General features: G+C 63.3%; 3 protein-coding genes across 3 annotated transcripts in view; 1 reads left to right on the top strand and 2 right to left on the bottom strand.

The window, feature by feature from the left end:
- CD6 (CD6 molecule) overlaps positions 1-5,095 on the bottom strand; it is a 5,896-nt gene extending 801 nt beyond the window's left edge. The window contains exons 1-11 of the mRNA XM_026850132.1: positions 4,964-5,095; positions 4,610-4,805; positions 2,542-2,613; positions 2,071-2,379; positions 1,656-1,955; positions 1,461-1,529; positions 1,164-1,304; positions 874-1,011; positions 672-767; positions 501-581; positions 191-379 (exon numbers count right to left, since the gene is read on the bottom strand). Coding sequence (XP_026705933.1) covers positions 191-379; positions 501-581; positions 672-767; positions 874-1,011; positions 1,164-1,304; positions 1,461-1,529; positions 1,656-1,955; positions 2,071-2,379; positions 2,542-2,613; positions 4,610-4,805; positions 4,964-5,095 — 1,723 coding nt within the window. The remainder of the gene's footprint in view (positions 1-190; positions 380-500; positions 582-671; positions 768-873; positions 1,012-1,163; positions 1,305-1,460; positions 1,530-1,655; positions 1,956-2,070; positions 2,380-2,541; positions 2,614-4,609; positions 4,806-4,963) is intronic.
- Positions 5,096-6,382: 1,287 nt separating this feature from the next.
- Positions 6,383-9,602, top strand: SLC15A3 (solute carrier family 15 member 3). Its single transcript, XM_026850263.1, has 8 exons — positions 6,383-7,034; positions 7,365-7,654; positions 7,730-7,889; positions 7,990-8,085; positions 8,615-8,774; positions 8,854-9,012; positions 9,148-9,306; positions 9,436-9,602. The coding sequence occupies exons 1-8, from the start codon at positions 6,498-6,500 to the stop codon at positions 9,549-9,551; spliced, it is 1,677 nt and encodes a 558-aa protein (XP_026706064.1). The 5' UTR covers positions 6,383-6,497; the 3' UTR covers positions 9,552-9,602.
- A 677-nt stretch (positions 9,603-10,279) lies between these two features.
- Positions 10,280-11,926, bottom strand: part of TMEM132A (transmembrane protein 132A) — a 5,223-nt gene continuing 3,576 nt past the window's right edge. The window contains exon 9 of the mRNA XM_026850131.1: positions 10,280-11,923. Within this exon, the coding sequence (XP_026705932.1) occupies positions 10,891-11,923 (1,033 nt within the window). The 3' untranslated portion in view covers positions 10,280-10,890. The remainder of the gene's footprint in view (positions 11,924-11,926) is intronic.

The following is an 11,926-nucleotide window of genomic DNA, read 5'->3' as shown; positions in this document are numbered from 1 at the left end:
CTCCCCCACCCCCGTTTCCCTTCCAGGGCTGTTCCCATCCCTGATTCCATTCCTGGGGTCCCCCCACTCCAATTCCCCTCCCCAGGGTTGTCCCCATCCTTGGGGTTCCCCCACCCCCATTTCCCTCCCCAGGGCTGTCCCCATCCTTGCTCTGGTCCCTGGGACCTCCCAGCCCCCCGGCAGTGCCCACCCATGCCAGGGTATGCGGTGCAGTCACGGGTGGTGGGTGCTTCGTGCTGGTGGGTGCCGTCGGTGGGGGGTGGCGGGCAGCCCCAGGCGGGCAGGGGGGACACGTTATTGCAGTAGGGCTCAGTGGTGGAGGAGGAGGTGGAGGAGCTGCTCGCCCTGCTGCGGGATGGGGGGCCCAGCCTGGCCGGCACTGCGGGGCACAGGGCCACCATCAGCCCCGGGGTGCAGGGTGGCCGCTCGCCCACCCACGGGCAGGACAGACAGACGGCCAGTGCTGCAGGACAGAGGGACGGGCACCCTTCATGTCATACCCTCCCCAGGCAACGGCTCCAGTCCATCCTGCCTGGGCATCAGCGGGAGCAGCTGCTCCCTGGAGTGCCGGCGCAGTGAGTCTGTGGGGAGACCAAAGGGGGATAGGCATCAATGGGGGGCCACCCCCGGGCAGGGTGAGGGGAGGTCCCCGGGCTGGGTGGGATGCTCACTGTAGAAGGTGGAGAGGGCCACGGGTGGCTTGCTGCTGAAATCGTAGTGTTCGTAGTCAGAGTCAGAGTCGGGGTCCTTGGCTGTGGCTGGTGGGTCTGGGGTGGGGGCAAGATGGGGGTAGGGCAGCCATCACCAGTCGGGATCTCCTGTCCCACAGCCCCCCCCGGGAGGCGCCGGGGGGGAGGAAGCCTGGTGACCTGCCAGACCCACCTGGTCCTTTGGGAAGGCTGGGGGGCACCTCCCTGTAGTCATTGGAGGTCCCCGAGGGCACAGTGGGGCTCTGGGCATTGTGGGTCACCAGCACCGGCTCGGCTAGCCGGAAGGAGGACATGGCAAGGTCTGGGGGGACAAATCGGGGTGCCTATGGCACAGCCAGCCCCACTCCCACAGCTGAGCTGACCCCAGGGAGGGGGTGGCCCCGGCTGGGCTGGCAGTGTCACCCTCTCTCCATGGCCAGAACCTGCCATGCCCCCACAGAGGTGGCTCCTTACCACTCATCTTCCTCACCCTCAGCAGGGCGGCGATGAAGGCCAGCACGGTGAGCAGGAGCAGCGCTGCCAGGACCAGGCAGAGGATAAAGAGGGGTGTGTGCAGTGGGGACTGTGCCCCGGCGGACTGGGAGCCAGCCTCAGCTGCGACAGAGAACAGACACAGGTTGTGACACCCGAGACATCCTTCCTTCAGGGAAGAGGGGTAAGTTGGGTGCTCCCTGCAGCACGCACCCCCCACCCCCACCCCGACCGGCTCCCCAGACCCAGGTCATGGCTGAAGCTCTGCAGGACACTCACTGCTCAGCAGAGAGATGTTGCTCAGTGTCACCGTGGCCATCGGGGTTGGTGTCTGTAAGCCCTGGGAGCCTGGCAGGAGGGGGACAGGGATGGGCGAGGGCAGAAGAATATGGGTTACAGGGGACCCCTGTGGCTTCAAGCAGGCAGTCAGCCCCCCTAAATCCACAGGGCCAGGTGGCAGAGGGGGTCCCATACCGTTGCAGATCACTCCGGCCGCCCGGGACTGGTGGCAGGGAGCCGATTTGTTGTAGGTCCACTGGCAGTGGGCCAGCGATGGCTGCTGGCCATCACACTGGTAGAGCATCCTGGCGGGCAGTGTGTGGCCAAAGGAGAGCTGCCGGAGGGGCTGCCCGCAGCCCAGCGTGTGGCACAGCACTCTCGCCTCCAGCTCGTACCACGTGCTGTCGCACACCGTGCTCCATGTGCCACGGAAAAAGACCTCGACCCGACCGGCACAACCATCCTGGCCCCCGGTGAGCCGCCACTCCTGGTGTTCTAAGGGCAGAGAACGGAGTTGGGGGGATGCGCTGCCTGTACCCCTGCCTGATTCTACCCACCAGAGCCCAAACCCTGCTTGGTGGCTACCAAATCCAGTATATGCCGGCCCCACCTGAGCACACCACACCAGCATCTTCCTTATGGCTGCAGTCGTGCTCCTGCGTGGCCACGCAGTCCCAGAGATGCTCCTCGTCCCCCTTGCAGCCCACTTCATCCCGGAGGATGAGGCCACTGCCCCGGCCAAAGGTGGCACTGCCGTGAATGCGGATGGCCCAGCCGCAGCGCAGTTGCCGGCAGACAACGTCGCCATCAGCCAGGTCCCAGTCGTCGTCACACACCGTCCCCCATGCACCCGCCTGCTCCAGCTCCACCCGGCCCTCGCACCGGCTCCGGCCACCGGCCAGACGCAGCGCACTGGGACCTGGGCAAGACACAGGGGAAAAGGGGGTTAGAGTGGCCCTGGCACTGTCCCCTGTGCCACCGCCAGCTCTGCTGGGCAACAGCAGCAGGAGGAGATGCTCTTGTCCCCTAACTCCTCACCAAAATGGGGGGGCAAGGAGGTCCCTGGCCCTCCTGCACTCACCTGATGCCACCGAGGTGTTTCCAGCCATGCGGCTCACCGGGCTGCCAGAAAGTCCTGTTGGCTCTGTGGGGGCTGCGAGGAGGAAGAGGAAGGGGGTACAAGGGGCTGAGCCCACCGGGACCCCTCATCTGGGCCCTCTGAGCGTGGTGGGAGGACAGGGGTTCACGGCTGCAGGACAGAGCCCTGTTGAGAGCTGGCAGCCGCCAAGGCGAAAGCAGAAGTGAGGTCGGTGGGTATCGGGGGGCCAACTCCCCCTTTTTTGGCTCAGCCCCGGCTCTCCTGGCAAGGAGGCGGCGAGGAGCAGACGGTTTGGCTCCCGTGCCGGCTGCTGGGCGCTCCGCAGCTCACAGATGGCAAAGCAGGGGGACGTGGAATTGCTGTCACCCCCAGCACACAGCCATGGGGAGGGCAGGGGGCAGATGGAGAGGGTGGGGGGCAGAAGGAGAAGGTGCAGGAATGGGCACCCCAGTCCCCCGAAAAGTTATGCTGCTTTGGAGAAGGTTGATCAAAATGGCAGCCCCGGGCTGCCACAAAATGGGTGACACGACGGGGAGCCCCCTCGAGCCCCAGCCACGTGGGCACGGCTCTCTTGCACCCCTAAAATTCAATCCCCATCTCTTCACATCATCTCTCCACGGGAAATGGGGGGGCCAAATCCTGGTGTGGAGTCTCCTCGCAGGGTGGGGGAGGCAGAATCTGGCCTTAAATACAGTGATATTGGGACACAACTCACCAGTGGGGAAGTGTGGGACGCCGTCACGCACCCGGGATGCTGCCGACGCTGCCGCCCCCCGGCTCGCTGCCCCTGCCAAGAGAGAGGGTCTGCCTGCTGCCTGTACCTGCCTGCACCCCCAGCACGGCCCCCCGCGAGCCGGTGGATGGATGCTGCTGCCACCGTGGTCTCATTTTAGGCTTTTCCCTCTCCCCAGGCACCCTGAGTGCACGGCAGTGTTTCGGGCCATGCCCCCCTCTCTGTCCCCTCTCTCCCATCCCTTTGCCTCAACACAGTGGAGCCGCTCGCCAGTTTCCTGCCATTTTCACCAGAAAAATTCACCATTTGGCTCCTCTGGGGAGAAGAATTTATCCCCACGGGCAAGGCGAGGTGTATTTGCTGACATCACCACGAAATTGTGGCTTTCTCTGTACCCCGACTGCGCAGGGAGCGAGAATGCTGTAATTACAATGATGATTTCTGACCAAAAAAGGACTGTTTTTGGAGCCACTGCATCAGCCTGCCATGCTGATAGAACCTGCTCCCCTCTTTGCTCATCCATCACTGCAAAAGGCCTCTATAGTGATTGGGAGTGGGGTGGGGTGTGTTGAGTGGGTGTCCCGGGGAGCTGGTGGGCAAACCAGCACCTTAGGCAGTGGGCTCTGGCTTAGTGTTAAAAATATTAAAGGGAAATGGGGGATGCAGCGAGGAAGAGCCACTCTGTGGGGTCCCTGGTGTTGGGCAGCACCACAACATGTCAGTGAAGGTGCGGGAAGGAGCTGTTAGCGGAAACGAGGGCGATGGGGACCGTTTTCTGAGTGATCAGAGGCGTGGAGGGTGCTTCTGGCAGCCATTTCGGGTGTGAAAGCACCTTAAACCTCGCTGCACTGGGGGTAGAAGGTGGATTTGTCCCCAAAACCCCTCCTGGGGTGATGCTGATGACATGAGCAGAGTGAGGTTTGGCCAGTGCTTGCCAAAACTGGGAGAGCATCACCTTGTCCCCCCACAGGGCTGGGGGTGGGAGCTGGTGGGCGGGATGGGCCCAAGAGCCTTTTTAGGGTCCCCAGAGTCCCCAAGTCCCCAAGCAGGGCCATGCCACCAGGCAGTGAGGGGCACGTCAAGGAGGGGCAGAGGTTGGAGCAGCCTCAGGAAGAAGAAGAGCTCAACTTTGAGAGCTGCCTGCAGAGCATCCTCGCTCAGTGCCAGAGCACGGTAACATCCGTGTGCGTTCACCGACACCCCCCGACCCCAGCCAGGAGCCGGCCCCGGGGAGGCGGCAGGTACCCAGCTCTGAAATCAGCAGAGCCACCTCCCCGGGGTCCCCTGGGAAGGGAAAGGGTGGGGACATTGACGTACCTTGTCCGGGCGCCGTGGCGGAGAGAGCCGCCAAGAGCAGGCAGAGCCCCTCCATCCTGCTCAGCGGCTGTGGGGCAGCCCCATGGCGGTTGGGGATCGCGGGGTCCCGTCGTCCCGCCGCCTCTTTCAGTGGCTTGGGGACATGGTTTGGAGGTGACTGCTCGTGTGCTCTCTGCTCCCGGCTTGTGGTCGAGGGCTGCAGGAAGCCAGCTCAGTGCCGTGGGGCGGAGGAGTGCAATGGGGTGGCTCCATCCTGCACGCTCGCGGGGAGGAAAAGGGGGGGTGGGCTGCACTTGGGGACCACGCCACGCGCCTGCGGCATCCTTCGAGGTCCTGGGTGCCACCGCAGATCACTCTCAGCCCCCCCGGGAATGCGGATCTTGCAGGAACCTTGATTCGCAGCTCCTGGTGTGCCACCATGTCGTAGGGCAGCATCACCGGTGACACAGTGAGGCTCCAGGCTCCTCCAAACTCTGGGACCTCCATGGGGTGATGAAGCAGAATGCCGGGTTCCCTCTTTCTCCCCAGTTTTCTTGCAGGAGGATGCTTGGAAGGCCACAGGCCGGTGTGACATTGCCCCTTCACACCTTGCTCCAACCTGTGGAACAAGAGACCTGCAGAGGACAAGACGTGGTGACCCCAAAGATGTGCCACCCCACACCCCTGCCCCTCCGCAGGCCAGGCCCTGGCAGGAGGGAGATCAGTGGCAGAGAGATGGATCTTATGAATAAGCTGGGCTGTGTTGGATCGTGTCCCCCCACAGCCGAAAACATGGATTCAAGGCTCTTCCCTGCCCAGCTGCTGGTCACCACAGAGCTCACAACCCGCCCCCGTCCCAGAGAACTCATCTCTCTGCCAGGTGGGGATGTCGGAGCCGTGGGGTTCTTGGAGCTATGGAGATGCCAGAGCCGTGAGGCTGCCAGGAACCATGGCTGGGGGCTGGCGAGCGCTGCCTTTGGGCTCTTCCCCTGCCCCAGGGAGCCCGGAGGCAGCTTGTTTTAGGCAGGAGGGGGTGCAAGGGCATGGAGGAGCTGGAGGGTGCTGGAAGGGGCTGGAAACTTGAGGTCTGGGTGGGAGTTTGGGGGTGTGGAGGGCTGGGAGGGTGTGTGCCCATTAGCTCTCTCCCCTGAGCTTCCTGCTCTTCTCAGCTACTAATTTTTAATTTTTAAATTTTGGTTTTAAACTTACAGAAACTTAAAAGCTTCGCGCCATCTGTGTCATTGCCGGGTCTGGTGGAAAATATCAGAGTGCGAGAGGCAAGCAGGCACATGCAGCCCCCCTCCCCAGCCCCATTTCCTTAGGAAACTGGGCTGCAAAATAAACCCTCCGTGCACTCGTGGGGATTTTGTGTGTGTGAGTCCACGGTGCAGTGCGGGGGAGCCGCTGCGGTAGCCTTGAGCTTGGCTCAGCCCAGCTTTACGCTGGCTCTGGGAGGCTCGGGTGGATGCGGGTGGGTGCACAACATCCCCCAGCACACACGGGGCTCAGACACCCCGAAACAAGGGGAGACCCCAGGTTCAATGAGGGGCTTTAGTGATGGTGGGGCAGGAGATCACCAAGAGGGGGGTGAGCAAAGCTCCCACCCAGATGGGGAACACGGGGAAGGCCCCCAGAAAGGAGAAGTCACACTGGTTGATGGGGATTTTCACTTCTGAGCCGTCATATGATGTGTTTCTGTTCAGCAGAAATGGGGAACTGAGAGCCAGGGAGGACAGAATTGGAAACTGGGGAGGGACAGGAGCAGACGACACCCACCCGGTGACAGGAACATCCCAGAGAGGGGCCAAGAGGGTCAGAGAAGAGGCCACGGTATGACGGGCCCCCCCAGCTCGCGGTGGTGAAGGTCAGCAGAGCCAGTGCTGAGAGCTACAGTGCTCTGGGGCTGGGCATGACCAGGATGGGGCACAACGGGGAGCAGAGCCCCTTGCTGGGGGGGACACCTCTCAAGAGGCGCGGGATGGCGTGCGCGGCCGTGCTGGCGGTGGAGGGTCTGGAGCAGGCGGCTTTCTTTGGCATCACGGCCAACCTGGTTCTCTACCTCACCAGCAGCACCTTCGGCTGGGGGGGTACCCAGGCATCCCATGCCTGCCTGTTTTTTGGGGGGGCTTCCTACCTGCTCTCACCCATCGGTGGCTGGTTTGCCGATGTCTACCTGGGCTGCTATGGCACCGTGGCTCTCAGCTTCTTGCTGTACCTGCTGGCAGCGTGTTTGCTGCCCGTCACGGCATCGCTGGACGGCCGCCTCTCGCTCTGCGGGGAGCTGCCCGCCGATACCATCCGAAACTGCTCTTGGCACCGCGGTGGGACGTGCCAGGGGCAGCCCCCCGAGCTGTACTGTGCCCCCACCATCTACACTGGGCTTCTGCTCTTAGCACTGGGCATCAGCTCCGTCAGAGCCAACCTCACCCCCTTCGGCGCCGACCAGGTGAGTACAGCAGCCTGCCGGCATCCTTCTCCCCATGCCCCTTCCCAAGCGGCTCCTCCTGGCCCGGTGCTTGCCCCACATGGAACTGTGGGTCCCTCTTCCCCTTCTGCTCAGCTACAGGGGGGGGTACAGTCTCCCATGGGGCAGAGGCGATGTGGTCACACCCCATAGATCACCTCCAAACCCTTCAAGACCCCTTTGCTGGGGAAAGGAGGGAGGTGAGGGGTGGGAGGGTGGTGGGATGGGGTATGATGGGGACACGAGAGGGTGGTGGGACAGGGGATGAAGTAGAAGCCCTGAGAACCAGCTCTGGGGTCTCCACGCCGGCAGGTGAGGGACCAGGAGGTTGATGCTACACGACGCTTCTTCAACTGGTTCTACTGGAGCATCAACATGGGGGCCATCTTCTCCCTGCTGCTGGTGAACTTTGTCCAGCAGAACATTGGTTTTCTGGCCAGCTACCTCATCCCCGTTGCCTGTCTGGCCTTGGGTCTCCTCATCTTCCTCCTGGCCACCCCCACCTTCATCACCAAGCCCCCCAGGGGCAGCCAGGTCTCTGCCATGATGAAGCTGGCCCTGCAGAACTGCGGCTGTGCCTGGCTGGGGGGCACCGGGGCCAGGTGAGAAGGGTGGAGGGTTTTGGGAGTGCTGAACCCTCCCAATCCTGGTCTTTCCCATGATGACCCTCTCCCCAGGCTGACCGCTCATCGGTGGGAAGTTGTGGACCCTCTCCCCTACAGCAGAGCCCAACCTGGAGCCCCTTCGCCTGAGGAGGACCGTGCCAACTTCCAGGTGCTGGCCCGCATCCTGCCTGTGATGCTGGCCTTCATCCCTCACTGGATAGTCTACTTCCAGGTGAGGTGTGGGGTGGCCTCTGCACTGGGCAGGGACCATCAGTGGTGGTGGGGCCATCCAGTAACTGAGCCCATGGAGCCACTGTCCCATTGTCTTTTAGATGCAGTCGATGTATTACCTGCAAGGTCTGCATCTCCGCACCCCTGGCATCTTCCAGAGTGTCCAGGACCACCCCAGCACCCTTCAGGGCTACACAGTGAGGGATGGGGCGAGCAGCTTCCTAGACTTGATGGGTGCACATGTCTGATGGGGAGCGGCTGAGGGAACTGGGGCTGTTTAGTCTGGAGAAGAGGGGGCTGAGGGGAGACCTCATGGCCCTCTACAGCTCCCTGACAGGAGGGTGCAGAGAGGGGGGATGAGTCTCTTGAACGAAGGAACAAGCGACAGGACAAGAGGGAATGGCCTCAAGCTGCCCAGGGCAGGGTCAGGCTGGCTCTGAGGAAGGATTTCTTTGCAGAAGGGGCTGTTGGGCGTTGGAATGGGCTGCCCAGGGCAGGGGGGGAGTCCCCATCCCTGGAGGGGTTGAAGAGTCGGGTTGACCCAGCGCTGAGGGATCTGGGGGAGTTGGGAACGGTCAGTGTGAGGGTCATGGTTGGACTGGAGGAGCTTCAAGGGCTTTTCCAACCCAGATGATTCTCTGGGTGAGGGCTGGGCTGGGAGCCCAGGAGGTCCTGAGCTCCCCACCGCAGGTGAGGGCTGGGGCTTGACCTGCCTCTGCCCTGCAGTTCCCAGATGTTTGGCTGCTCCTGGCCAATGTGGTGGTCTTGGTGCTGCTGAAGGACCACGTCATTGACCCCTTCCTAGCCAGGAGGAGGCTGCTACCCTCAGCCCTCAAGCAAATGACCCTGGGCATGTTCTTCAGCCTGGCCTCCATCCTGGCAGCAGGTAGGACCCAAGCTGGTGTGGGATGCAGCCCTCAGGAAGGGGTTTGGTGAGTGCTCAGCCCCCTACCCGCATCCCACAGGCATCCTGGAGCGGGAGCAGCTGCAGTACATGCACCACAACCAGACAGTGCTGCAGCTCCTGGCCAAGGACCGCTACCCCGCCGCCACGCTGCCCGCCTGGTGGCAGATCCCCCAGTACCTGCTCATCGGCCTCAGCGAGCTCTTTACCAGCATCCCCGGTGAGCTGGGCTCACCTCTCTCTGGCGCTGGGGTAACCCCCACAGAACCTCCCCCCCTGCCGTGGTGGTTGGATTTAGTGGAGGAACCCCAAAAGGGTTCAAGCTTTTCCTGGTGCTCTCTCGGCTTTCCTGCAGGCCTGGAGTTTGCCTACACCGAGGCCCCTGAGTCCATGAAAGGAGCCATCATGGGGCTCTTCTTCTTCATCTCCGGGGTGGGCTCGCTGCTGGGGTCGGGGTTGCTGACTCTCCTCTCGCTGCCCACCCACGGTTGGATGCGCTGCCCGGAGGGTTACGGTGAGCTGGCACAGGGACACGGGTGTCACCTCCTGCTTGGGGTGCCTTTGGGAGCAGAGGGGACAGGGTGAGGGGCATGGGGGTGTCCTGAGGGCCAGCCCCCTGCTCTAAGCACCCTCCTGCTCACAGGGAGCATCAATAGCTGCCGTGTGGATAATTACTTCTTCCTGCTGGCTGGGATCCAGTCGATCACCTGCTTCATCTTCACCTGGATCTCCAGGCACTACCAGCACCGGCTGCCGTGACCGGGTGCCCCCACCTCTGCACGGGGCCAGAGGAGGGCTGACATGGTGCCACAGGGGCAGGGGGGACAAGGAGCCCCCCCCAGGGCAGCCAGAGTAAACACCCCACCCCACCATGGGGTTATGGGGAGCTGTGGGGGTGGCTCGAGCCCTGGTTTGTGGGGAAGTGGAAGGGGAGGGTTGGGTGGGTGCCAGCCCAGCGTGGGGAGCCTGCCAGCAGTAGAGTGATGGGGGTGTGCGTGTTTCTCCTGCTATCACCCAGAGCGATTTGGGGGTGTCTCAGGATCAATGGGACAGACTGGGGGGCTAGTGGGGGGACTGGAGGGGTGGAAATCCCCACAGCACCCCTGAATAAAGGGACCTGCTGGCCCATTACCTGTGGCTACTGTTACAGGAGAGACATTTTGGGGTTTAGGGGCATCAGGGATGGGCCACAGTGTGGGGGGACTCAGGACCAGGCAGGGACAGGCTGCTCCCTCATCCTGGGTGTTGGGGCTGGACAGGAGGAGGAGGAGGAAGGCTGCAGCCCCTTCGCCATGGCAGGACAGGGAGGAAGTCACCCCAAGGTCACCCTGGCTGGGCCAGTGCCAGCACCAGCCCCCGAGCCCTTCCCATGACCAGCTCCCACGTTTGTCCCCACGTGGAGCCAACGTCAAGGGCATGTGCCCGTCCCTGGGAGCTCCGCGGGCTTGGCCGTGCCTGGTAGAGCCAGTCCCTGCCATTCCGTTTGTCTTTTTTAAATATTTTATTTTTGTAACAATGTCAGAATTTAAAAATCTGCCATAAATAACAGCCCCTCGCAGCAGCCCCTTCCCCGGGGGCGTTACAGGTAGAAAATGCCAGTCGTACAAAACGGATGCGTGGTCAGGGTGAAGGTGGGGAGGGCGCACACCCCCCTCCTCCCCGCGGCATGGGTGCAGCGGGGGGCACGGGACTCTCCCTGGAATCAGACCACAGGACTCATCATCATCATCATCACTATGAACACAATGTCGCAATGAGACCCAAAGCAGTAAGAGTACCCCGGCTTCCTCCCTGATGCCACTGAGGTGGGGGGAGCTGCCACGGACCCCAAAGAGGGGGATGCTCTGAGTTGGGTGGAGACACCCCCCCCACCCCACCGCGGGCATCTGGGGATGGTCCCTTGGGTGGCCCCGCTGGGGCAGGGCTCAGGCCACCACGAAGGGATGAGCAGTGGCCCCCAGGAGCAGCACAGCCCGCTACAGGCAGGGAAAGGTGGGGGACAGGGTGTCTCCCCACCAGTCCGGGGCAGTGTGGGGAGGAGGTCGGTCTCTTACTGGTTTGCCTGGGGTTGAGAGGCCGGGGGCTTGTCCCCCCAGGGTCAGGAGCTGCCCCGGATCCTCTCCATGTAGCTCCTGAGCTCCTCGGGGTCCCGCAGCCCCATGTCCTCGCACACCCAGCGAATGTCATCCTCGCTGGCCACCAGGATGGACTGGACATTGGGGGCGGGCTGGGGGGGCTCCTCAGGGACCCGGGGGGACGCAAAGGTGACAAATTCCACCCGCTTCCTCCGGCCACCCCCTGGCGTAACCCCCTCTTTACGAGGCAGGGGAGCTCCGGGTGTCGGGGTGCTGGGGGGAACAACCCCTGTTTCGGAACCAGGCGCAGTGCCCGGGGGTACCCCGCAACAGCAGCGCCCGGCCTCAGGGGCCACCTCGGGGGCTGGGGGCTCAGGCTGCCGGCGGTCCAGTTGCCGGCTCAGCTCCTCCTGGTCGGTGCCCAACCAGACCCAGTTGTGGGGCTGGGGGGCCGAAGGGGCTGTGCCGGCATCCGGCAGCTCCTTCTGCTGGTACCGCAGAACGAAGAAGATGCAGTTGATGAGGAAGATGAAGATGGCCAAGCAGAAGACACCCAGCAAGACGTACATCCCAATCTCCAGGTCGGTCACCCGCTCGGGAGCCTTCACCATCTCATCCTCCTCCTCTTCTTCCTCCCCGCCAGCACGGTTGCGGCCGTAGCCTTCCTCCTCTTCCTCCTCCGAGGAAGACCCCAGCCCTTGGAGCTTGGTGGAGGCAGGTCCGACACCGGCGGGGTCCCTTCGCCGCGGCTCGCTGGCCGCTGTCACCGCCTCCCCCGACATGGCCCCCTCGGCTCGTGGAAAGGGAGAGCTGGCCCGGGGTGGGCCACCCGGGGGGCTACCAGAGGTTGGGGCACGCCGGCCGGTCCCTACCTCAAGCCAAGCAGTGACGGTGGCCAACGCGGCCGCTCGGTGCCGGCCCCGGCGACAGGCATCTGGGGGGTGCAGGCTGAGCTGCAGCAGAGCCCCCCGTCCCGGCCCCTCCGCCACCACCCAAGGGCGAGCAGCGGGGACACTGGGCGAGCCCCCCACAGTGGCCACGGCGGGGTCTAGCGAGGTC

Source organism: Athene cunicularia, assembly GCF_003259725.1.
Source record: "Athene cunicularia isolate RWA chromosome 5 unlocalized genomic scaffold, athCun1 chr5_part2, whole genome shotgun sequence".
NCBI lineage: Eukaryota > Metazoa > Chordata > Aves > Strigiformes > Strigidae > Athene > Athene cunicularia.
Note: the sequence above shows the minus strand (reverse complement) of the source record. Positions and strands in the feature narration are given on the sequence as shown.

Excerpts from the sequence above, each read along its gene's own strand:
- SLC15A3 (XM_026850263.1), top strand. The coding sequence starts at position 6,498 with ATGACCAGGATGGGGCACAACGGGGAGCAGAGCCCCTTGCTGGGGGGG. Across the intron at positions 7,890-7,989 it reads ACTGGATAGTCTACTTCCAG|ATGCAGTCGATGTATTACCT; the intron begins GTGAGGTGTGGG and ends ATTGTCTTTTAG. Across the intron at positions 8,775-8,853 it reads GGCCTCCATCCTGGCAGCAG|GCATCCTGGAGCGGGAGCAG; the intron begins GTAGGACCCAAG and ends CGCATCCCACAG.